Source organism: Taudactylus pleione, unplaced genomic scaffold, assembly GCF_031769625.1.
Source record: "Taudactylus pleione unplaced genomic scaffold, aTauple2 ptg001917l, whole genome shotgun sequence".
Taxonomy (NCBI): domain Eukaryota; kingdom Metazoa; phylum Chordata; class Amphibia; order Anura; family Myobatrachidae; genus Taudactylus; species Taudactylus pleione.
The window spans coordinates 215750-242389 of NW_028286314.1; the positions used below are offsets into that span (position 1 = coordinate 215750).

At 51.1% G+C, this 26640-nt stretch overlaps 1 protein-coding gene across 3 annotated transcripts in view; it reads left to right on the forward strand.

The window, feature by feature from the left end:
• Window positions 1–319: 319 nt before the first annotated feature.
• Window positions 320–26640, forward strand: part of GIGYF1 (GRB10 interacting GYF protein 1) — a 77111-nt gene continuing 50790 nt past the window's right edge. For all 3 annotated transcript variants that reach the window (XM_088465227.1, XM_088465228.1, XM_088465229.1), the window contains exons 1-3: window positions 320–1036; window positions 16020–16072; window positions 18271–18400. In XM_088465227.1, the coding sequence (XP_088321353.1) occupies window positions 16038–16072; window positions 18271–18400 (165 nt within the window). In that variant the 5' untranslated portion in view covers window positions 320–1036; window positions 16020–16037. The remainder of the gene's footprint in view (window positions 1037–16019; window positions 16073–18270; window positions 18401–26640) is intronic.

Below are 26640 nucleotides of genomic sequence, written 5' to 3' on the forward strand. Positions count from 1 at the left end.
AGAGGGCGGGGCTAATCAGTGTTTATTCCCTATAGGCTCCGCCCACTACACCTCGCAGGCAACTTCCGGCGTCACCATGCTGCACCGGAAGTGGGTCTGTGGCGCGGTGTGGGGGGTGTCTCCGGGGGGCGGTGAGGCTGTAGCTCTGTCACACCCGGGTCCCTCTCCTATAGCGGGCGCTCTGTGTGTGTGCGGTGGGGGCGGGGGATAGATACGGCTGTCCGGATAGGCCGCCGCTGCTCTCGCGAGTCTCCCACATCTTGCCACGCCCACGTCGCGCGGGAGCCTCGGTCACGTGACCCCTCCCCTCAGCACCGCCGCCATCTTGTCCTGGGATCCACGCACACGGAGGAGGTGGCGGAGGAGGGAGCGTGACGTGTCGTGACGTAACGAGGACTATCGCGACCGAGGCGACAGAGACGCAGCAGAGAGGGGGGGGACGAGACAGCGGGAGACGAAGCCAGGTCCCCCCGGGTGGTGGCGGCCCGTTCCCCACACGCAGGGAGAGACAGAGCCCGGGCCTGGGCCTAGCTCACGGCGAGCTCGGGGCCCAGCGCTGCCGCCGCCGCCTCTGCACACGGGTCAGGGCCGGGGCCAGCAACACACATCCAGGAGGGGGCAGCTCCCGCCGTGTGCCGGCCTGGGGGCCCCGTGTCTGGCTGCTGACACCCGGGGGCCCGCACACACACACGGGGCAGGTCAGACATGTTTACAGTCAGCGGGCCGGGGTCAGGGCAGGCAGCTGTACACTGGTGTGTAGCGGCCTAGAGGCGGTACACCGTCAGTGCTATCCCTATATATATATATATATATACATCATATATATATACATACACATTACATGCACACGCCTGCACAGGCTGGTATACAGGAGTATATACGGTGCCAGGCAGGCGCACACCCCGGGACTCTGACGCTAAGGGGACGCCGGTCACATCGCAGTGATCCGGGGGCCGGAGACTGTCCGACAGAGGAAGCTACCCCAGGACTGTAAGGAACAAGCTGTGAAGAGACCCCAGTGGCCGCCTGGTGCAAGGTATATATAGTGTGTGCTGTATACTGTCAGGGTACAGGGGGTGTGACAGTACCAGAGCGGGGTTATATAGTGTGTGCTGTATACTGTCAGGGTACAGGGGGTGTGACAGTACCAGAGCGGGGTTATATAGTGTGTGCTGTATACTGTCAGGGTACAGGGGGGTGACAGTACCAGAGCGGGGTTATATAGTGTGTGCTGTATACTGTCAGGGTACAGGGGGGTGACAGTAGCAGAGCGGGGTTATATAGTGTGTGCTGTATACTGTCAGGGTACAGGGGGTGTGACAGTAGCAGAGCGGGGTTATATAGTGTGTGCTGTATACTGTCAGGGTACAGGGGGTGTGACAGTACCAGAGCGGGGTTATATAGTGTGTGCTGTATACTGTCAGGGTACAGGGGGTGTGACAGTACCAGAGCGGGGTTATATAGTGTGTGCTGTATACTGTCAGGGTACAGGGGGTGTGACAGTACCAGAGCGGGGTTATATAGTGTGTGCTGTATACTGTCAGGGTACAGGGGGGGTGACAGTACCAGAGCGGGGTTATATAGTGTGTGCTGTATACTGTCAGGGTACAGGGGGGGTGACAGTACCAGAGCGGGGGTTATATAGTGTGTGCTGTATACTGTCAGGGTACAGGGGGTGTGACAGTACCAGAGCGGGGTTATATAGTGTGTGCTATATACTGTCAGGGTACAGGGGGTGTGACAGTACCAGAGCGGGGTTATGTAGTGTGTGCTGTATACTGTCAGGGTACAGGTGGTGTTACAGTACCACAGCGGGGTTATGTAGTGTGTGCTGTATACTGTCAGGGTACAGGGGGTGTGACAGTACCAGAGCGGGGTTATATAGTGTGTGCTGTATACTGTCAGGGTACAGGGGGTGTGACAGTACCAGAGCGGGGTTATATAGTGTGTGCTGTATACTGTCAGGGTACAGGAGGGGGTGACAGTACCACAGCGGGGTTATATAGCATGTGCTGTATACTGTCGGGGTACAGGGGGGTGACAGTACCACAGCGGGGTTATATAGTGTGTGCTGTATACTGTCAGGGTACAGGGGGTGTGACAGTACCAGAGCGGGGTTATATAGTGTGTGCTGTATACTGTCAGGGTACAGGAGGATGTGACAGTACCAGAGCGGGGTTATATAGTGTGTGCTGTATACTGTCAGGGTACAGGAGGATGTGACAGTACCAGAGCGGGGTTATATAGTGTGTGCTGTATACTGTCAGGGTACAGGGGGTGTGACAGTAGCAGAGCGGGGTTATATAGTGTGTGCTGTATACTGTCAGGGTACAGGGGGTGTGACAGTACCACAGCGGGGTTATATAGTGTGTGCTGTATACTGTCAGGGTACAGGGGGGTGACAGTACCAGAGCGGGGGTTATATAGTGTGTGCTGTATACTGTCAGGGTACAGGGGGGGTGACAGTACCAGAGCGGGGTTATATAGTGTGTGCTGTATACTGTCAGGGTACAGGGGGTGTGACAGTAGCAGAGCGGGGTTATATAGTGTGTGCTGTATACTGTCAGGGTACAGGGGGTGTGACAGTACCAGAGCGGGGTTATATAGTGTGTGCTGTATACTGTCAGGGTACAGGGGGGTGACAGTACCAGAGCGGGGTTATATAGTGTGTGCTGTATACTGTCAGGGTACAGGGGGTGTGACAGTACCACAGCGGGGTTATATAGTGTGTGCTGTATACTGTCAGGGTACAGGGGGGTGACAGTACCAGAGCGGGGGTTATATAGTGTGTGCTGTATACTGTCAGGGTACAGGGGGTGTGACAGTACCAGAGCGGGGTTATATAGTGTGTGCTGTATACTGTCAGGGTACAGGGGGTGTGACAGTAGCAGAGCGGGGTTATATAGTGTGTGCTGTATACTGTCAGGGTACAGGGGGTGTGACAGTACCAGAGCGGGGTTATATAGTGTGTGCTGTATACTGTCAGGGTACAGGGGGTGTGACAGTACCAGAGCGGGGTTATATAGTGTGTGCTGTATACTGTCAGGGTACAGGGGGTGTGACAGTACCAGAGCGGGGTTATATAGTGTGTGCTGTATACTGTCAGGGTACAGGGGGTGTGACAGTACCAGAGCGGGGTTATATAGTGTGTGCTGTATACTGTCATGGTACAGGGGGGGTGACAGTACCACAGCGGGGTTATATAGTGTGTGCTGTATACTGTCAGGGTACAGGGGGGGTGACAGTACCACAGCGGGGTTATATAGTGTGTGCTGTATACTGTCAGGGTACAGGGGGTGTGACAGTACCAGAGCGGGGTTATATAGTGTGTGCTGTATACTGTCAGGGTACAGGGGGTGTGACAGTACCAGAGCGGGGTTATATAGTGTGTGCTGTATACTGTCAGGGTACAGGGGGTGTGACAGTTCCAGAGCGGGGTTATATAGTGTGTGCTGTATACTGTCAGGGTACAGGGGGTGTGACAGTACCAGAGCGGGGTTATATAGTGTGTGCAGTATACTGTCATGGTACAGGGGGTGTAACAGTAGCAGAGCGGGGGTTATATAGTGTGTGCTGTATACTGTCAGGGTACAGGGGGTGACAGTACCAGAGCGGGGTTATATAGTGTGTGCTGTATACTGTCAGGGTACAGGGGGTGTGACAGTACCAGAGCGGGGTTATATAGTGTGTGCTGTATACTGTCAGGGTACAGGGGGTGTGACAGTAGCAGAGCGGGGTTATATAGTGTGTGCTGTATACTGTCAGGGTACAGGGGGTGTGACAGTACCAGAGCGGGGGTTATATAGTGTGTGCTGTATACTGTCAGGGTACAGGGGGTGTGACAGTACCAGAGCGGGGTTATATAGTGTGTGCTATATACTGTCAGGGTACAGGGGGTGTGACAGTACCAGAGCGGGGTTATATAGTGTGTGCTATATACTGTCAGGGTACAGGGGGTGTGACAGTACCAGAGCGGGGTTATGTAGTGTGTGCTGTATACTGTCAGGGTACAGGTGGTGTTACAGTACCAGAGCGGGGTTATGTAGTGTGTGCTGTATACTGTCAGGGTACAGGGTGGTGACAGTACCACAGCGGGGTTATATAGTGTGTGCTGTATACTGTCAGGGTACAGGAGGGGGTGACAGTACCAGAGCGGGGTTATGTAGCGTGTGCTGTATACTGTCAGGGTACAGGGGGGTGACAGTACCAGAGCGGGGTTATATAGCATGTGCTGTATACTGTCGGGGTACAGGGGGGTGACAGTACCACAGCGGGGTTATATAGTGTGTGCTGTATACTGTCAGGGTACAGGGGGTGTGACAGTACCAGAGCGGGGTTATATAGTGTGTGCTGTATACTGTCAGGGTACAGGAGGATGTGACAGTACCAGAGCGGGGTTATATAGGGTGTGCTGTATACTGTCAGGGTACAGGGGGTGTGACTGTACCAGAGCGGGGTTATGTAGTGTCTGATGTATACTGCCAGGGTACAGGGGGTGTGACTGTACCAGAGCGGGGGTTATGTAGTGTCTGATGTATACTGTCAGGGTACAGGGGGTGTGACAGTACCAGAGCGGGGGTTATATAGTGTGTGCTGTATACTGTCAGGGTACAGGGGGTGTGACAGTACCAGAGCGGGGGTTATATAGTGTGTGCTGTCTACTGTCTGGGTACAGGGGGGGTGTGACAGTACCAGAGCGGGGTTATATAGGGTGTGCTGTATACTGTCAGGGTACAGGGGGTGTGACAGTTCCAGAGCGGGGTTATATAGTGTGTGCTGTATACTGTCAGGGTACAGGGGGGGGTGACACTACCAGAGCGGGGTTATATAGTGTGTGCTGTCTACTGTCAGGGTACAGGGGGTGTGACAGTACCAGAGCGGGGTTATATAGTGTGTGCTGTATACTGTCAGGGTACAGGGGGTGTGACAGTACCAGAGCGGGGTTATATAGTGTGTGCTATATACTGTCAGGGTACAGGGGGTGTGACAGTACCAGAGCGGGGTTATATAGTGTGTGCTGTATACTGTCAGGGTACAGGGGGGTGACAGTACCAGAGCGGGGTTATATAGTGTGTGCTGTATACTGTCAGGGTACAGGGGGTGTGACAGTACCAGAGCGGGGTTATATAGTGTGTGCTGTATACTGTCAGGGTACAGGGGGGTGACAGTACCAGAGCGGGGTTATATAGTGTGTGCTGTATACTGTCAGGGTACAGGGGGTGTGACAGTACCAGAGCGGGGTTATATAGTGTGTGCTGTATACTGTCAGGGTAAAGGAGGGGGTGACAGTACCAGAGCGGGGTTATATAGTGTGTGCTGTATACTGTCAGGGTACAGGGGGGTGACAGTACCACAGCGGGGTTATATAGTGTGTGCTGTATACTGTCAGGGTACAGGGGGTGTGACAGTACCAGAGCGGGGTTATATAGTGTGTGCTGTATACTGTCAGGGTACAGGAGGATGTGACAGTACCAGAGCGGGGTTATATAGTGTGTGCTGTATACTGTCAGGGTACAGGGGGTGTGACAGTACCAGAGCGGGGTTATATAGTGTGTGCTGTATACTGTCAGGGTACAAGGGGTGTGACAGTACCAGAGCGGGGTTATATAGTGTGTGCTGTATTCTGTCAGGGTACAGGGGGGGTGACAGTACCAGAGCGGGGGTTATATAGTTTCTGATGTATACTGTCAGGGTACAGGGGTTGCTGTTGGGTGTGCCGGCCCCCCTGTGATCATTGCGGCCCGCCTATGATCAGTTAATTACCCTTTTATATAACTGTCTCTGTTCCCACCTCCCCTGTTAGACGGTGGATATCACATGTAATGAGGGTCTTGGTGACTCCGTTCCCTCTGATCCCCTGCACATGGCAGCGGAGGTCGTGTCACTACCTGTGGCAGACTCTCTCGGGCTGTTTTTTGAACATGGGGCAGGGGTAATAGTGGCTCATTTATGGGGGACAACCTGCCCTCTGCCACATCTATGCGGCGTTACAATGACCGTTGAATGTTGTAATGGGTGGCCACACCCCCTCTGAGCGCCGTGATTTATAGTTGCACCAGGCGCGGTTCTACCTGCCAATGATATATAAATCCCCCGACTCTTAGTAAATAGCTTTATCCGTAATGCTTTCTGGTGGAATAGTTTATTTTCCGTGCTCTGAGGTACAACGCTTAATATATTCAGTGTTGAGGGTTGCACAGAGTATATCTGATATAAAAGACCTAACTGAACCGCGCAGACATAAAGTAACAAGGTATTGGGGCCTATTTATCATTAAATATTTGAGGCAATTCCCCGAATATACTCTTTTTGGGAAGATAGCCGCAAATATTAAGTATCACCCCAATGTATCTGCTCCGTCCCTCGACACCAGCCGCAGCCCCCCGTAGGTTTCTATGTTAGATGTGAACCGGTAGAGGGTTCCTCCAGAACAGTTCTCGCATGCGCGGTGATGCGATCACTGCACTCCGAGCACATTGCAGGGACAGGCTCCTTTTCGGAGCACCGGTCCCTGCGCGTGCCATGTAATAACATTTGCGCGGTATAATCGCATCCTGCAATGCGATCATGGTCACTAATATTGCGCCCCCAGATTTCATTATAAATGCGATTATTGATATATGGGCCTCAATGTCCTGCTTTACCGTCTCAGGACTGCGCTCACTAGCTAAGCAATAAGTCCTTTATCTCACTGAGCTGTACTAATGGCTGAGGGTGAATAGGAGTTGGGGAATGTCAGATGCTCCTGTCGGAAAGTTTGGACAGAGGTGGAGGTGACACGCTGGTACCTCCTGGTATCTGGTACGTACCAGGGTGAGTGTGACCAGCTGCCGATCTGTAGTGTGACAAGGCTGTCTCCATGGTAACAGAACCCTTTCACCGGGCACGTGGTTATACTGTGTCTGTTTTGGGGTTTTGAACCGGTGACCAGGGCATCGTGTGTGTGTGTGTAGGGGGGAATAGATTACAGGGGTCACATACCGGCCTTAGGGTACATACGCCCCCTTGGTGTACTGGCCGGTAAGTGATATCTACCAATGCAGAGTACCACTGTGAGGTTGAATCTACAGGCATAACCGCTGCTGTCTCTGTCCCATGGTCCTCCATAGCAGTACAATGCTCCATGTCTCCTGTCTGTGGCCCAGGTTATACTCTGATACAGGGGGATGTTACTGTGGTCTGATCATTTACAGTATCCGTATCACAATTGGTAGCATCGTGCCACAGTATATGCTGGTGCTATATATACACAGATGTGTCCTCCTACATCTAGCCTCAATACGCCACGCAGTGCCCCTTGCCTGGCACGAGTAAGCAGCCAGGCCCCGTTCTACTGTACTAGACAAAAATGCGTCGAAGTCACAATGCGACTAGTAGTGATCATTCTAGCACCCTGCACCTGCCACATGCAGTTCCTCTTTGCTGCCTGGTGTGTCGCTCTCTGCTCTGGTGCTTCTAGCACACTGAGCTAGTTAGAGAGAAAAAACGCTGAGATACAGACCAAAGTGTGCTAGAAGCAGCAGAGCAGATAGCAACACAGGTGCAGGGTGCTAGAATGAACACTAGACTAGGAGGAACAGGCAGACTGTAATGATTAATGTGATAGGTGACACCTGTGTATCTGAGTCTCTATATGAAGCACAATGGAACGTGGAATTTAATAGGCTGCGGCCGCTACATTGTAGCACTTCATGTACAGACTCAGAGACTGGGTCACACACAGATATACAGGTGTCACATATCACATTAATATTCAGTCTACTGGTGCGTCATAGCCGCGCTTTCAGTACAAAAACAAAATATGCCCAGCGCTAGCGGAGTCTCGCGGCACCTGGCGCGCCTAAAGGGCCTGAAAGCTGTATAACGTAATAAAGAAATATCTCCTGGTACAGACCTCAGTCAGTCTCCTCTATGTGTAAGTATCTGATCTGTAAGAAGAACTGGTTTATGTGTTATAGTGCCTGGAATGTACAGCGGCTCGTTAAGCTTTTACATATGTTTTAATGATTGTTATTTGAGAATGAATAAACCATTATAAGATATTGGCGAGAGTTCCGTCGGGGTGTTGCCGTGTAACAGTCATGTGTATGTAATGTCCGTGTGACTGTCCTCTCCGGATTATCATACTATTATGCCATGTGCGGCTCCTGGCAGGACAGGCTTCTACAAGCTTCCAGGGTGACACACACACATTTTTCCTTTCGTGTTTCATGGGGGAGAATTCAATAATTTTTAACTCCGCGATAATTAATACACACAAGTCGGAGCAATTACAATTTTTGTGGGCGCCCATTATTGCCCTGCTGTGTTCAGATAGACCGGGATTAGCCGCGTAAAGCAGCTAAACCCTCCTAAAGTCCTGGTTAGGACGCCCAAACCACAGACATATCGCACATTTCCGCTCGCCGCCGCAGGAGGCAGTGATATTGGCGCCTGAATTATTGTGCCGCATAGAACAATTACGTTTTAACACTTTGCTTCTCAGAGGAGGGTATATAACCCTCTGAGTGCCTTGCTGAGATGGAGTGTATTCCAGTTACTGCTTAACCCTCTCATTGTCTCTGATAGAGGATCTATGGCAGTGCCTGTCCCACACAGTCATGGCACTCTCGCTCTTTAATAACCTGCAAGCCCTTCTCTGAGTTGGATTGCTCTATAGAAGTATTGAGAGAGAGAGAACTCCTACCTAGTGTTCACGCTAGGCTGTTTTATCAGGTTGCTGTGCCCTACCCGATTTTTAAAGGGCAAAATTCGGCCTACCCCTTTTAGAAGCGCCCTGCTAAAACACCCTGGCCGTTCTGCCACGCGTGGTGCTGGGCACGCCCCCCTTAGTGATGCCCTGTGGGCACGCCCCCAACATTGACGCCCTGTGGGCACGCCCCCAACATTGACGGCGGTGGGTAAGTCCCGTTCTCAACAGTGATGGCAGCGGGGCCACGCTCCCTTCACAGGCCAGACCCGCCCCCTTTTCGGGCATGACACTGCTGCGTGCGCTAGTGCCCGCCCCTAATCCTAGTGGGAACACTACCTATATGTATCATAATTAGCCCCCAGTTATGGGCAGATCACAAGCGTTAACTCCATACGAGACAATTGGAGTCTCGGACACAGCGACATCAACCCGACATCACTCAAAATTCATTGGGGGCGGTTCCATTGTTTTTACCGCGTCTGTTTCTTTTGGCCGCCAGAAGGAGCAATTCAATTGATCCGTCCGGGTGCGAAAAGCTGCAGGCGTTTCTGCGTGCTGCCTCCCAATGTGGCGAGCAGAAATGTGCGATAAGTTGGCACTTTGGGCGTCCAGGGCAGTACTTTAGACAGGTTTAGCCTCTTTGTGCAGCTAAACCTGGTGCTTCTGGGTGCACACTCGCGCCCTAATTCGGGAACACATTAATTGTTCCTATCGGTGCCCAAAATATAATTGAATCGCCATGCCGCAGCAGACTGTCAGCAACTTCAAACATAATTGTGAAGCATCATGCTTAGTGATAGTGTGGCAGAAGCACTTTATAGCCATGCAGAGAAGGTATTGGCCCCACCCTGCACTGATCAGTATTACGCCGAGGGATTGGGCCTCAGTACACTGTGGGTGGTGCTCAGGCAGTGCTATCTGGCCATACACTGGGGGTGTCCTATGGTAATGTTACATTTAAAAATCGAAGTACATTAATAAAGTTAATAATAAGGACAGTTATATCCATGTAACCAGAAGCTGCAGAATATAACGTGACTGGTCGCTTTCATAGCAGGGGATTAACGAAGCATCACAGGGTTCTTCATAGACCAGTCTTCTTTCAGCTCATGTTTGTAATGGCCAAATGGATGTTATTACCCTGTGTAATGCGCTGAGCTGGATGTTATTACCCTGCATCATGCCCAAAGACTGGATGTTATTACCCTGTGTAATGCCCAAAGACTGGATGTTATTACCCTGTGTAATGCCCAAAGACTGGATGTTATTACCCTGCATCATGCCCAAAGACTGGATGTTATTACCCTGCATCATGCCCAAAGACTGGATGTTATTACCCTGCATCATGCCCAAAGACTGGATGTTATTACCCTGCATCATGCCCAAACACTGGATATTATTACCCTGTGTAATGCTCGGAGCTGGATGTTATTACACTGCATCATGCCCAAAGACTGGATGTTTTTACCCTGCATCATGCCCAAAGACTGGATGATATTACCCTGCATCATGCCCAAAGACTGGATATTATTACCCTGCATCATGCCCAAAGACTGGATATTATTACCCTGCATCATGCCCAAACACTGGATATTATTACCCTGCATCATGCCCAAACACTGGATATTATTACCCTGCATCATGCCCAAACACTGGATGTTATTACCCTGCATCATGCCCAAACACTGGATGTTATTACCCTGCATCATGCCCAAACACTGGATGTTATTACCCTGCATCATGCCCAAACACTGGATGTTATTACCCTGCATCATGCCCAAACACTGGATGTTATTACCCTGCATCATGCCCAAACACTGGATGTTATTACCCTGCATCATGCCCAAACACTGGATGTTATTACCCTGCATCATGCCCAAACACTGGATGTTATTACCCTGCATCATGCCCAAACACTGGATGTTATTACACTGCATCATGCCCAAACACTGGATGTTATTACACTGTGTAATGCGCTGAGCTGGATGTTATTACCCTGCATCATGCCCAAAGACTGGATGTCATTACCCTTTGTAATGCGCTGAGCTGGATGCTACATCATGCCCAAAGACTGTTATTACCCTGTGTAATCCGCGGAACTGGATGTTATTACCCTGTGTAATGCCCAAAGACTGGATGTTATTACCCTGTGTAATATGCGGAGCTGGATGTTATTACCGTGCATCATGCCCAAAGACTGGATGTTTTTACCCTGCATCATGCCCATACACTGGATGTCTTTACCCTGTGTGCGCGCCCACGGCACTTGAGGCCGTTGGCTTAAACCATTGAATAGCTCTGTCACTTTAGACAGGAGATTGGGTGCCCCAAAAAGAGTTGAATCCCCCCTCCCCAAGGATTTAAAGGTGTTGACTTGTCCTCCAAATTCCCCAGATCTGAATCTGATGGAGCATCTGTGGGATGTGTGGGGAAAACAGATCTGAGACACGGAGGCCCCAACTCACACCTTACAGGATCTGCTGCTAACGTCTTGGTGCCAGGTACCATAGGGTACCTTCAGACGTCTTGTGCAGCTAGCGTTCCCGCTAGGCTGTTTTAGCGGGGCGCGGCGCCCTGCCCTCCTGCTGGAGGGAAAAAAAGCACCCTGCCCTCACAGCCTGTGGGTGCCTCCTCACCCGCAGTACGCAGTGTCACGCGGGTGGAGAAACGTGCGGTGACCCGGTCACCGCCGGAGAATAGACGCCGGGCGCGTACGCCTGGCATCTATTCTCACTGTCTGCAGCTCTTGGGGGCTGCCCGGCGTGTCCGTAAGTATGACGAAAAGGGGACGCGTCTTAAAGACACGCCCCTTTTCATGACCACGCCCCCTTTTTGCACATGGTTTCCCTCTTTAGCTCCGGCGTTCTGCCTGCCGCCGGAGCTAGAGTGAACACTATGCAGCCCCTGCCTAGATGGGTCACAACTGTTTTGGAGGTACACTTTTAGGCAGGTGGTTATAATGTTATGGCTGATCGGTGAGCTGCATTGTCTGCCAGTGATTGCTGCACACAGAGGGGTATCTCACATATACACAGCCCTTTCCCCGTCTCTGCCGCTGTATTCCTCAATGTGACACTGCTGTGCTGGCCAGCCAGGGATCACCTCTTCCCGAATTGTGCATCCCTGCTAATGGCACCTGTGACAGGATGTCCTTACTCCGCCAGGAGATCACAGATTTACTATTACTGGTAGAATAGACCAGGCCTGGCTAACCTGTGGCTCTCCAGCTGTTGTGAAACTACAAGTCCCAGCATGCCCTCCCACAGTTAACATTCCTTAATATCACAAATGTGGAAGGGCATGCTGGGAACTGTAGTTTCATAACAGCTGGAGAGCCAGAGGCCACTGAGTGGGAGCTCTATGGAGCTCCAGAAAAACCATTATCTGGATGTGCTGGACAGCTCTCCCTGCACCTCCTGATCTCTTTTCGGGGACGATTGAATTCAGCGAGAGTTGAATGGCATCGGGACGGGAAATTGGTCCTGGAACTATTCAATTCAGTGCGCTGTTGGGTCGACTAAATTATTTCTTCTCGCACCCTCCTGAGGTTGCGAGGAGAAATCCGACTAAAGTGCCGGCCGCAAGGCTGTTTTCCAGCTTAGCGCTAACAGCCTCGATGGACGGCATTTTAGTCGGGTCTCGCAACTAAACACCCAGGCTAAATCGCGAAAACCGGCATTCTGCGACTTAACTTGTAATAGTCGGACTAAACCGCGCGCTAAATTGATATAACTCCAACTTCCCGGCACTATTCAACTCCCGCTGAATGGAATCGCGCCCTCTTCTAGTCATGAGGCTGCAAGTCATTCCAGTTGACTGGGAGTGGTGGGACTGGGGGGGAACCAGCAGCCCACGGAGGGCTTCAGATACCCCTAGACCACCAGGGAAAGGTAAGTGCATTTTTACTTTAAATATATATTTAACATTTTTATACATTCTCTGCAGACCTTTAACATATATACACTTAGTGCCTGGTGCCCTGCATCATGCTTTACATTACAAGGCACTAAACAGCAAATCTATTTGATAGTTAATTTCTATCTATATCTTTGTTTTATATACTGTGCCAGGTGCTCAGCTCTGCTCACACAACTCTGCAGTGCTGGGCTTCCTTTGCTGCCATGTCCTAGTGCTGGGACATCTACCTGTGGCGCAGGGGTCTTCTTTCCCCCGGTTTGCCATACTGGGGCCGGGAAGCCGGCATTGGGGCCGGGACCTTGCCGCGCCACTGTTGCCCGAGAAAGTGGAAGATTTGCTACTGCTTGTAGCAAGGAGAGCACCAGTTTGTCCTGTTACTCATTTATGCTAACCATATACCCAGTGAAAGCTTTAGGGACAGGAGACGATATGCCAGATTAAAGCCTTAGGGACAGGAGATGTATTGTCATACTGCAGTGTCCCTGGGCACTTACCTTCCACCTTCTAACCCCGACACCCCTGTGACGCTGAGATGTGGCTGCATGTTACCCCTTCACATTTATCTGCCTGCACCCTGTCCCTAAAGTGCTCCCCCACCCCCTGCCAGGCACTGTGAGGGCAGCAAGACTGCCCACTCTCCACTCCTGTATTTACAACGCATAGACATTGCCTGATAAACCAGGGGAGGAGAAGCCACTGCCCATTATTGGAGACTGTGCATATTGTAGTAATCAGTTTCTTGGACAATAGGACTTTAATACATGAGGGTAAATTTGTTCTCGGGGAACACTTGGAGGTTTGGAGGCAGAGGAGAGTCTTCCTGAGTGAAGGAGGGCATTCCACAGAGGTGGTGCAGTCCGAAAACAGTCCTGTAACCTTGAATGGGAGCAGGTAATGAGCGCGGATGAGAGACAGATCATGTGCAGAGCGGAGTTATTTTTTAAGACGAGATATATGTTGGTGTAATGTTTATGGCCTCCTGTGTAAGTAGAAGTATTTTATATTGCGCTCAGTAAAATACAGGCAGCTCTCACAGTAGCCTGTAGGGGGTCACAGTCTGGTTAGAGGGAGATCAGCCTCGCCGCTGCACTCACAGTAGCCTGTAGGGGTGACAGTGTGGTTAGAGGGAGATCAGCCTCGCTGCTGCACTCACAGTAGCCTGTAGGGGTGACAGTGTGGTTAGAGGAAGATCAGCCTCGCCGCTGCACTCACAGTAGCCTGTAGGGGTCAGTCTGGTTAGAGGAAGATCAGCCTCGCTGCTGCACTCACAGTAGCCTGTAGGGGTGACAGTGTGGTTAGAGGAAGATCAGCCTCACTGCTGCACTCACAGTAACCTGCAGGGGTCACAGACTGGTTAGAGGAAGATCAGCCTCGCCGCTGCACTCACAGTAGCCTGTAGGGATGACAGTCTGGTTAGAGGAAGATCAGCCTCGCCGCTGCACTCACAGTAGCCTGTAGGGGGTCACAGTCTGGTTAGAGGGAGATCAGCCTCGCCGCTGCACTCACAGTAGCCTGTAGGGGTGACAGTGTGGTTAGAGGGAGATCAGCCTCGCTGCTGCACTCACAGTAGCCTGTAGGGGTGACAGTGTGGTTAGAGGGAGATCAGCCTCGCTGCTGCACTCACAGTAGCCTGTAGGGGTGACAGTCTGGTTAGAGGGAGATCAGCCTCGCCGCTGCACTCACAGTAACCTGTAGGGGTCACAGTCTGGTTAGAGGGAGATCAGCCTCGCTGCTGCACTCACAGTAGCCTGTAGGGGTGACAGTGTGGTTAGAGGAAGATCAGCCTCGCCGCCGCACTCACAGTAGCCTGTAGGGGTGACAGTCTGGTTAGAGGGAGATCAGCCTCGCCGCTGCACTCACAGTAGCCTGTAGGGGTGACAGTCTGGTTAGAGGGAGATCAGCCTTGCTGCTGCACTCACAGTAGCCTGTAGGGGTGACAGTCTGGTTAGAGGGAGATCAGCCTCGCCGCTGCACTCACAGTAGCCTGTAGGGGTGACAGTCTGGTTAGAGGGAGATCAGCCTCGCCGCTGCACTCACAGTAGCCTGTAGGGGTGACAGTGTGGTTAGAGGAAGATCAGCCTCGCTGCTGCACTCACAGTAGCCTGTAGGGGTGACAGTGTGGTTAGAGGGAGATCAGCCTCGCTGCTGCACTCACAGTAGCCTGTAGGGGTGACAGTGTGGTTAGAGGAAGATCAGCCTCGCCGCTGCACTCACAGTAGCCTGTAGGGGTGACAGTGTGGTTAGAGGGAGATCAGCCTCGCCGCTGCACTCACAGTAGCCTGTAGGGGTGACCGTGTGGTTAGAGGGAGATCAGCCTCGCTGCTGCACTCACAATAGCCTGTAGGGGTGACAGTGTGGTTAGAGGGAGATCAGCCTCGCTGCTGCACTCACAATAGCCTGTAGGGGTGACAGTGTGGTTAGAGGAAGATCAGCCTCGCTGCTGCACTCACAGTAGCCTGTAGGGGTCACAGTCTGGTTAGAGGAAGACCTGTAAGGATGGAACTACAATAATCAAGAAAGGAGTTAATGCATGCACATATGATTTGCAGTGTTTTTTGTGAGTTATGACTCTTACATGTATGTAACATGAATCATGTAATAGTTGCCTTTATTATTGTTGTTGGGCTGCAGAGATCATATAACTGGGTCATTTGGCTATCCTCCAGTACTGGGGCATCCACCCTCCTGGGCACTTCATACTATTCTCTTACCATTCCATTACTAATAGGCCATTGTTAATAGTCTTTGTACCGTGAGCATATTTCTATAGATTACATGTAGCCTTGAACGGTCAGCTAAGTGATGTCATCACGCATCCTGTTTCTGGCGTCCTCTGCATTCGGGAGTCACCTGGGTGCCGGTGCTCCTGCTGGTTCATCCCTGGCGCTGTCCTGTCAGATGAGACACCTAGGGCAGTGGTGGCTAACCTTGACACTCCAGATGTTGTGGAACTACATATCCCAGCATGCCTTGCCACAGTTTTAGCATGCCCTAATAGCAAAATGGTAGCAGTGCATGCTGGGATATGTAGTTCCACAACATCTGGAGTGTCAAGGTTAGCCACCAAGGTCCTAGGGCAATATATAAGGTTTATTGCTTGGCCTAACGCTGTGCCCTTTTGGTATGGGTTCTCCATCAGAGAGCACTGTTATTGCTCTGTGGACACTATATTATAGTATTATATAATGGTGTTATGCCCATGTATGTGTGCTGTAATGACTGTTTTATGTCTATGAACTCCATTTACACTCTGATCATCCAGCGTAAGTGAGACACAACGCCGTAGACGTGATCCGATCAGAGTGTGAATAAAGGTCTGTTACTGGGGACCCCTCTCCTCCTCTGACCATAATTAGGGACATCTGGTTGGTGTGTGGCTAAGTGACCCGCTCTCTGTGTTCTCTTCCAGTTATCTGAAGACCACGTCATGGCTGCTGAAACACTAAACTTTGGGCCAGAATGGTAAGCCACCATCCCTGCAGGCACTGTGCAGCTATTGGGTGTATTGAGGGGTCACCTAGTGTCGCGGTAATGTGGGGTACTGGCTGTGACGTAGATGTATGGGAAGCGGTAATGTGGGGTACCGGCTGTGACGTAGATGTATGAGAAGCGGTAATGTGGGGTACCGGCTGTGACGTAGATGTATGGGAAGCGGTAATGTGGGGTACTGGCTGTGACGTAGATGTATGGGAAGAGGTAATGTGTGGTACTGGCTGTGACGTAGATGTATGAGAAGCGGTAATGTGGGGTACCGGCTGTGACGTAGATGTATGGGAAGCGGTAATGTGGGGTACTGGCTGTGACGTAGATGTATGGGAAGCGGTAATGTGGGGTACTGGCTGTGACGTAGATGTATGGGAAGCGGTAATGTGGGCTACCGGCTGTGACGTAGATGTATAGGAAGCGGTAATGTGGGGTACCGGCTGTGACGTAGATGTATGGGAAGCGGTAATGTGGGGTACCGGCTGTGACGTAGATGTATGGGAAGCGGTAATGTGTGGTACTGGCTGTGACGTAGTTGTATGAGAAGCGGTAATGTGGGGTACTGGCTGTGACGTAGATGTATGGGAAGCGGTAATGTGGGGTACCGGCTGTGACGTAGATGTATGGGAAGCGGTAATGTGGGGTACCGGCTGTGACGTAGATGTATGGGAAGCGGTAATGTGGGGTACCGGCTGTGACGTAGATGTATGGGAAGCGGTAATGTGGGGAACTGGCTGTGACGTAGATGTATGGGAAGCGGTAATGTGGGGTACCGGCTGTGACGTAGATGTATGGGAAGTGGTAATGTGGGGTACTGGCTGTGACGTAGATGTATGAGAAGCGGTAATGTGGGGTACCGGCTGTGACGTAGATGTATGGGAAGCGGTAATGTGGGGTACTGGCTGTGACGTAGATGTATGGGAAGCGGTAATGTGGGGTACTGGCTGTGATGTAGATGTATGGGAACCTGTAATGTGGGGTACTGGCTGTGACGTAGATGTATAGGAAGGAGATGTAGAATGGTGCGAGGTCCCTTCTAAAAAGGTTGACCTGGATTAGATGAGGGGTCAGATTATGTGGGGCTACATGGACTAGATTATAGCCTTATTGGACGGTAACACGGACTATATTGTGATGAGGTTGGATGATGTGTACACTTGATTGGGGTCCTATAGGGAGGGATGATTTGGACTAGGTGGAGTATATTACAGGGAGGAGTGATGCGGAGTATATTATATGGAGGAGTGATGCGGAGTATATTATAGGGAGGAGTGATGTGGAGTATATTATAGGGAGGAGTGATGCGGAGTATATTATAGGGAGGAGTGATGCGGAGTATATTATAGGGAGGAGTGATGTGGAGTATATTACAGGGAGGAGTGATGTGGAGTATATTATAGGGAGGAGTGATGCGGAGTATATTATAGGGAGGAGTGACGTGGAGTATATTACAGGGAGGAGTGATGCGGAGTATATTATAGGGAGGAGTGATGTGGACTAGGTGGGGGTCTATTGGGAGGAACTAGCGAGGGCATTTGGCACGTGCCGATAAGGGGCGTGTATTTAAGATGCGCCCCCTTTTTTATCACTCTTTGGGGCATACCGGGCTGCCCCCAAGCGTTCCTGTCTCTGTGACTAGATGCCGGGCGCATGCGCTCGGTATCCATTCACTGGTGGTAGTCGCGATACCTCAATTTTCCCCACCCGTGAGACACTGTTGCCCGCGGTTGGGGACGACACCCGTTGGCTGCTTTAGTGGGGAGCCGCCAAGGTAGACATGGTGCATTCTGCCCTTTTGAAATCGGGCAGGGCCTTACGGGAACACCAAGGGATGAAGCGGACTAGATGGGGTGTATTATAGGGAAGTGTGATGTGGACGAGGTGGGGGGGGGCTATTGGGAGTATGATGGGGGTTACTATATAGCGGGATGATGTGAACTAGGTGGGTGGTCCTATAGGGAGGAGTGATGTGGTCTAGGTGTTGGAGGGGGCTATTGTGAGTATGATGTGGACTAGATGTTTACTATTGTGAGGGATGATGTGGACTAGTTGGGTGCACCTATTGGGAAGAGTGATGTGGTCTAGGTGCAGGGATCATATGGTAATTGAGATTATGGGTGATGGTCTCCGTAGAAGGGTACATTAGCCTGATTAAGTGTATACCTAATTTTCTCTAGGCTTCGCGCACTATCCAGTGGAGGTTCCGTTGCTTCCCCTCCTCCTTCCCCTGCTATGCCAAAGTATAAACTGGCGGAGTATCGCTACGGGCGAGAGGAGATGTTGGCACTTTATGTAAAAGAGAATAAGGTGAGAGCTGATGTTCTATACTAATGGTGAATGTTCTATACTAATGGTGAATGTTCTATACTAATGGTGAATGTTCTATACTAATGGTGAATGTTTTATACTAATGGTGAATGTTCTATACTAATGGTAAATGTTCTATACTAATGGTGAATGGTCTATACTAATGGTGAATGGTCTATGCTAATGGTGAATGGTCTATGCTAATGGTGAATGGTCTATGCTAATGGTGAATGGTCTATGCTAATGGTGAATGGTCTATGCTAATGGTGAATGTTCTATACTAATGGTGAATGTTCTATACTAATGGTGAATGTTCTATACTAATGGTGAATGTTCTATACTAATGGTGAATGTTCTATACTAATGGTGAATGTTCTATGCTAATGGTGAATGTTCTATGCTAATGGTGAATGGTCTATGCTAATGGTGAATGTTCTATACTAATGGTGAATGTTCTATACTAATGGTGAATGTTCTATACTAATGGTGAATGTTCTATACTAATGGTGAATGGTCTATGCTAATGGTGAATGGTCTATGCTAATGGTGAATGGTCTATGCTAATGGTGAATGGTCTATGCTAATGGTGAATATTCTATACTAATGGTGAATATTCTATACTAATGGTGAATGTTCTATACTAATGGTGAATGTTCTATACTAATGGTGAATGTTCTATACTAATGGTGAATGGTCTATGCTAATGGTGAATGGTCTATGCTAATGGTGAATGGTCTATGCTAATGGTGAATGGTCTATGCTAATGGTGAATGGTCTATACTAATGGTGAATGGTCTATACTAATGGTGAATGTTCTATACTAATGGTGAATGTTTGTCACAATTTAAAAGAGGGAGGATAATGGGTTCATAGTTAGAAAATAATTTTAAAGCAAGGTTTATTCAAAAAAGACTTTGTGTATTACAAGTAGTAATAGGTAATAATAGATTTGATGGCTTCATTAGTTTAATTATATAAATCCAGTTGAATAGAAATACGTGACATTGTATTAGTCAGTCAGCATTGTTAGCAGAAGATAGCTGGACAATGCCTCAGTTGTTTTTAAAGTGTCGTCAGGAGACATGACCTAAATTCTTCCAGTTGGAGTTATAGGGTGGACTTTGCATAAGACCTCTATTACAGCAGGGGTCAGGGAACTTTTTTACCTTTTACCCCAAAATATATTTAGATACGCCGACGTTACCCCATATAGTAGTGCCCCCATGTAATGCCCCTGTAGTAGTGCCCCCATGTAATGCCCCTGTAGTAGTGCCCCCATGTAATGCCCCTGTAGTAGTGCCCCCATGTAATGCCCCTGTGGTAGTGCCCCTGTGGTAGTGTTACCATAGATATGCCCCTGTGGTAGTGTTACCATAGATATGCCCCTGTGGTAGTGTTACCATAGATATGCCCCTGTGGTAGTGTTACCATAGATATGCTTCTGTAGTAGTGCCCCCATGTAGTGCCCCTTGCACAAAAAAAAACCCCCAAACCCACTTACCTTAATCCCCGCTCCTGTATCCGCCACCGTCCTGTCCGCCCAGCTGCTCCTCAGAACTATGGGAGAGACACCATGACATCTCTCCCATAGTGCACATGGTGAGAGCCGGAAGCTGGAGTTCAGAAGAGAACTCCATCCTCTGGCTAACGCTGCGCTGCAGGGAAGGAGCCGGGCACCCGCTGGTGGTAATATCCCAACGGGCGTCCAGCTTAGCCTCCCTGCGGCACAGCCGGGCATGCATATGAATCATTCTATATTATAGTGATTCATATGCATGCCCGGCTGTCCGTCCATTACCCCCAGGAATTTCATTTTTGCCCCATGTGGGGTAATGTACCCCTGTTCCCTGACCACTGTATTAGAGGTATCCATAGTACATCAGGCTTCCTTGGATAGAAGAATGATGGTGAAGGTCCAGCTGGATGAAGGAAGGTCACTATTAATTCATCTTCATTCTTGTCCATCACATAAGCAAGTCACCGTTCCTTGTTATACACAACGGATATATAGCCATTCATTTGTGTCAACTGGAGTTTGTCTAGAGATTTTGTAACGATGTTGTAGCCTTAGAAATGGTTTTCAGATATTTTTGATGTACTTGAATCCACAGTCGTCTTACATTGTGAACGTCAAATTAATTCCACATATATTTTCTACTGCCCATTCATTAAGTTGGAGAAGTGTGAGGATTTGGTACCCATAGGGACGTTGTAGGGTGGCTCTAGCTGCCAGGTCTCCTGACTGAGCCACCAACTCCATCACAGGGGCCTTTCCCATGCGCTGTGGCCGAAAAATGTCACTCGCCCCCAACATGGAAGTCTAGCTTGTGGCCAGACAAGTGTGTGACGTTTTTCTTGCACAGACATGCTACATACTGTCCTGCAATGCTGAGCACGATTCCCGACCATTCATTCACGAGAACAGTGATTCATAAACAATGCATCAACATTTCTTTTCTTGCAAGCATTATTAATTGTTTTTAGTTAATAACCTCATATATAAGCTTTTATAATTAGTCCTACAATATTAGAATTTTTGTAAATTTGTGCTTTGAGACAATCCTGTCTCGGAGGTCTACAGACAAGTCCCTCGGACTTCATGCTTGGTTTGTGCTGTGACATGCACTGTGACGTGTGGGACCTTATATAGACAGGTGTATGCCTTTCAAAATCATGTCCAAACAACTGAATTTACCACAGGTGGACTCCAATTAAGCTGTAGGAACATCTCAAGGATGATCTGTGGAAACAGGATGCACCTAAGCTCAATTTTGAGCTTCATGGCAAAGGCTGTGAATACTTATGTACATGTGATTTTTTTTTTTTAAATTAAATTTGCAACAATCGAAAAAAAAAAAACGTTACACGTTGTCATTATGGGGTATTGTGTGTAGAATTTTGAGGACAAAAATTTATTTTTCTACTTCAGGGTCCATAGGGGTCCACAGGGTGACCTTGGGGTATAGCTGGATCCTCGGGCACCACGGAGTTAAAGCTTTTAGCTGCTCCCAGGATGCACTTGGGTCCAACCTCCCCTATACCCCGCCCCCGAGCCACAGGCACCTCAGTTTTAGATGGTGCCCGGCCGAAGTCGGGTCACCCTGCGGGGGGGGGGCTGCAGGAGCAGCCCCCTAAAGCTTTTTATTTAACTAGGTTAAATTTATTTTTACATTAGTTTTTTTTTTTTTTCTCCAGAGCGGCAGCGCTGGGCTGTCTGTAAGACGCCCACGCTGCCGCTCCTTCTCCCTGCTGGCGCCGCGACGCCAGCACTGAACTGGGGATCGCGGCGGGGGAAGCCAGAGTCTGTACTAGCCGGACTCTGGCTTCCCCCTGGACTGCTGCCGGAAGACGCCGGGGAGATCAGGTAAGCCGCGCACCGCTGATTAGCGGCGGTGCGCGGGTAATGCCTTTCATATGCAGTCCCATGCCCCCGGCCTAGGGGACAGACCGGGGGCGCTAGCGGTGGCGGCGGGCCCCCCCTCCATCGGAGGCATACCCCACTAGACCACCAGGGTAATTAAGCGGCAAAATATGCTAGCCAGGGGAGGAAGCCTTCCCTGTCAGCGGCTCCTCCCCTCAGCTCAGCGCGCCTTTCAGCTCGGAGTCTGGCGTCGCTGAGCTGCAGCTACTCGGCCACTCCTCCTCTGAGGTCTCCAGCGGCCATTTTATTACTGGCAGCGTGGATACTCTCAGGGAGCACGCAGACCGGTCCCCCTGTGTACCTCTCCCCCGACAAGGACAGTGTACACAGCGCTATAGCCCTCCCAGACACTGAATCTGGGAGGTTGATTGTAGTGGAAAGGTGCAGTGAGTATATCTTCCTGCATGGTATGTGACTTTTGCTAGTGCTGCCTGTCTGTGTCTTTTTTCTACTTACTGTCAGCCTGTACCTATCCCTTTCCTTCTCCTACAAGCCCTACAGGTGTGCGGGGGAAGGGTGTTTCTACTGACCTCACCTATATAGATCACGTATTTGTGAGGTCCGTCACATACAGTTGTGTGCTACACGGTGCCATATTGTGGGCTGTTGTTCAGCACACTGGTGAGTGCGCACGTTTTCTTCCTAAGTCATGTCTGAGGAGGAGATTGAGCACTCCGGGGCTCCAGCATTGTTCTCCTGCAGGCGCTGTTCTGCAGGAGTGGATAGGGAGGATTTGTCACAGGACGGCCTGTGCGGACGGTGCCAGGCGGTCCCTGGTATGTCTAAACCTCCCATTTCGCAGGAGCCACCATGGGCGATGTTTTCCCAGGTGCTGGTGTCCATCGCGGACCGTCTGTCGGTCCCGACTGCCGCCCCTACTAGGGCGTTGCCCCAGCCTGCCATCCCCCATTCCCCGGGTGTCCCACAATTATTGCAGACTCCCCCGGGGTCTCAGCCTGTTGGTCCCTATGCGGGGTTGCCAATGTATATTCAGTCCACCCCTGTGGCACAGCCGGCTGTGGTGCCGTTTCAGGCTCCTGTGACAGCTCCTCCACCCTGGGTGGATGCGCTTTCCCACACTGTCCAAGATTTGGCGGCAGCATCTTCGGCTTTTCAGTCGATGTTGCGCAGTGACGTGCCCTCCAGGGCGGCTAAACGCTCAGTCATGGCACAGGCTGCGCATCTTTCGGATTCTGAGGGGTTCTCGGATGATGGTGAGGTACAGGATGACTCAGCCTCAGATGCCTCAGTCCAGGAGGTAGACACTAAGTCTTCCATCAATGTGCGGGCTCTGGTTAAGGCGGTGCGGGCTATTCTTCTGATTGAGGATGAGGCACCCGCTCCCAAGTCAAGGTATCCTAGTTTTAAAAAAGCTAAGGTTACTTCTACAGCGTTCCCCTTGTCTGATCAGTTGACTGATCACATGGCAGTGGCCTGGCAGACGCCCAGTAAGCGTTTCCTGCCACAGAAACGCTTGGCGTCCAATTATCCATTCCCGGAAGCGCATTGTAAGAAATGGGAAACTCCGCCTGCAGTCGATTCCCATGTAACACGCCTCATCAGGAGTGCTACTTTGCCATTGCCGTCTATATCCTCGCTGAAGGATCCTACGGACAGGAAGGTGGAGACTTGTCTAAAGTCTATTTATTCTCTCTCAGGGGCTGTAGCCCGGACGTCCATGGCCATCTCCTGGGTGGCCAAGACCATTGAGGGGTGGGCCAACGCCTTGGAGGACACGTTTACGGATGAATCTCCGGACGTCCAGAGGGCGTTGTTAGGACAGATGAGAGATGCCGCCTCCTACATTGGAGAAGCATCTTTGGATGCTAGCCTGTTTCGGCGGCAGCAGTGTCTGCTCGTAGATCCTTGTGGTTGCGGTCTTGGAGAGCAGACGCGGATTCAAAGAAAGGCTTGAAGGCCTTACCTTTTAATGGGGAATTACTATTTGGTCCGGACCTGGACAAAATAGTAGATACCCTGGCAAAATCCAAGTCAGCCTTCCTCCCTTCAGCTACTACACCTGCTAAGGTCCGGAGCTCGGCGTTTTGTTCCTTTCGGGTTCAGGGCAAGGCAAAGGGTCAGTCCTTCCCGAGGCAGTCCGCACCCAAGACCGCCTCAAAGCCAAAGAAGCAAGCCTGGAGTGCTAGGCGCCCTTCTTCCAAGCCAGAAGATAAGCCTTCTGCGTGATGGGACGGGCCTCCCTCTGGGGGACCCCAGAGTGGGAGGCCGACTTCTTCAATTCGCCCAGTGCTGGCACAATACAACCACGGATGCCTGGGTGCGAGAAGTGGTCTCCCAGGGGTACGCCCTGTCTTTTCGGCACAGGCCGCCTTGCCAGTTTTTTTGCACAAGTCCTTCTCAGGACAAAACCAAGGCCTTGCAGGTTCAGGAAGCCATAGAGGCCTTGCTGACGGCGGGGGTCATTATACCCGTACCACAGTCTCAACGTGGGATGGGGTATTACTCTACGCTGTTTCTGGTGCAGAAACCCAATGGCTCTCATCGCCCCATCCTCAATTTGAAGTCCCTGAACAGGTTTCTCAGGGTTCCCAAATTCAGGATGGAAACTTTGCGTTCCATCATACTGGCGATGGAACCGGGGGATTATATGGTCTCCCTGGATATCCAGGACGCCTACCTCCATGTGCCTATAGCAACATCGCACCAACGGTTTCTGCGGTTTGCTATTCTCCACAACCACTACCAATTCAGGGCTCTACCCTTTGGTCTCTCCACGGCACCAAGGGTATTTACCAAGGTGATGGCGGTCATGGCGGCTCACCTTCGGAGCCAGGGGATACGGTTGCTACCGTATCTAGACGACCTCCTCTTGCTGGCAAGCTCCCCGGAGGTACTGATCCAGCATCTCCACCTGACGGTCGCTTGTCTACAGGCGCACGGCTGGTTGATCAACTGGAAGAAATCCTCTCTCATCCCATCACAACGGATGGTTCATTTGGGGGCCCTGCTGGACTCTCGTCAGCAACGGATTTTTCTGACTCCGGAGAAGGTCTCCTCCTTACAGCTGCGGATTCACAGTTGTCTGAGCAGTGGCAGAGTGTCGGTGCACTCAGCGATGAGAGTTTTGGGGTCCATGGTGTCGGCATTCGACATGGTGGAGTTTGCCCAGTTCCATTCCAGGCCCCTGCAGGGGCTGATTCTTTCAGAATGGAACGGATTGCCACACAGGATCCGCTCTCAGATGCTGGTGTTGTCCTCGGAGGTGCGTCTGTCCCTAGCCTGGTGGCTGCAGACAGCGCATCTCCTGGAGGGGCGCCCCTTTTGGATCCCGGAATGGGTTCTGCTCACGACAGATGCCAGTCTCCGGGGTTGGGGGGCGGTGACAGGCTCCTTGTCACTTCAGGGTCGTTGGTCGGCGGAGGAAGCGGTTCTTCCCATCAACATCCTGGAACTGCGGGCAGTATACAGAGCCCTGCAGTCGTCCGGCACCGCTCTTCACGGAAGGGCCGTTCAGGTGCAGTCAGACAACGCCACCACGGTGGCGTACATCAATCACCAGGGAGGGACTCGCAGTCGAGCTGCGATGTCGGAGGTGTCCCGCGTCCTGGCTTGGGCGGAGCGCTATCTTCCAGCTCTCTCGGCAGTTTTCATCCCAGGAGTCCTCAATTGGGAGGCAGACTTCCTCAGCCGTTACGATGTGCATCCCGGGGAATGGTCGCTTCATCCAGAGGTATTCCAACTACTCGTGGACAAGTGGGGGCTGCCAGAGCTGGACCTGATGGCGTCCCGTTACAATCACAAGCTGCCTGTGTACGGGTCAAGGACAAGGGACGCAGGCGCAAGTCTGATAGACGCGCTGTCGGTGAAATGGCTGTTTCAACTGGCTTACTTGTTCCCTCCGATATCTCTGCTGCCTCGGGTCCTGCGCAAGTTCAAACAGGACGGAGGCACACTGATCCTGGTGGCCCCAGCGTGGCCCAGAAGGCCGTGGTACTCCGATCTGCGGAGCCTGTCCATCGACGCTCCGTACCTCCTACCTCAACGGCGGGACCTGTTGTCTCAGGGGCCCTGTCTTCACCCGGATCTGGGTCGACTATCTTTGACGGCGTGGCTCTTGAGACAGCCGTCCTGAGGTCTCGGGGCTTTTCTTGCTCCGTTATTACCACCATGCTGAGGGCGCGCAAGCCTGCTTCCGCGAGGATCTATCACAGAGTGTGGCACACTTACTTTCAGTGGTGTGAGGCCAGAAACTATGATCCCCAGGTGTTCCGAGTTTCGCGTATTCTGGCTTTCCTTCAGTCCGGTTTGGAGTTAGGATTACGTCTTTCTTCACTGAAGGTACACGTGTCTGGTTTGTTGGTGTGGTTCCAGCGCAGGATCGCTGCTATGCCGGACGTACACACCTTTTTCCAGGGTGTTTTGAGAATCCAGCCTCCCTTTGTGCCACCTGTGGCCCCGTGGGATTTGGCGGTGGTTCTTAGGGCCTTACAGGGTCCTCCTTTTGAGCCCTTGGAGTCAGTGGAGCTCAAGTGGCTAACTTTTAAAACTGTTTTCCTCTTGGCAATTGCTTCTGCCAGGAGGGTTTCAGATTTGGGGGCGCTTTCTTGTCGTCCCCCTTTTCTGATTTTTCATCAGGACAGAGCGGTGCTTCGCACTCGTCCTGATTTCCTGCCTAAGGTGGTTTCCAGGTTCCACATTAATCAGGAAATTGTTGTACCAGCCTTTCAGTCACCTGATCTTTCGGCTGGGGAGACTTCCTTAGACGTTGTCCGTGCACTCCAGGTTTATGTGGACCGGACTAGTTCTGTGAGGAAGTCGGATTCTTTGTTTATCCTCTTTGGTTTTCACAAGAGGGGTT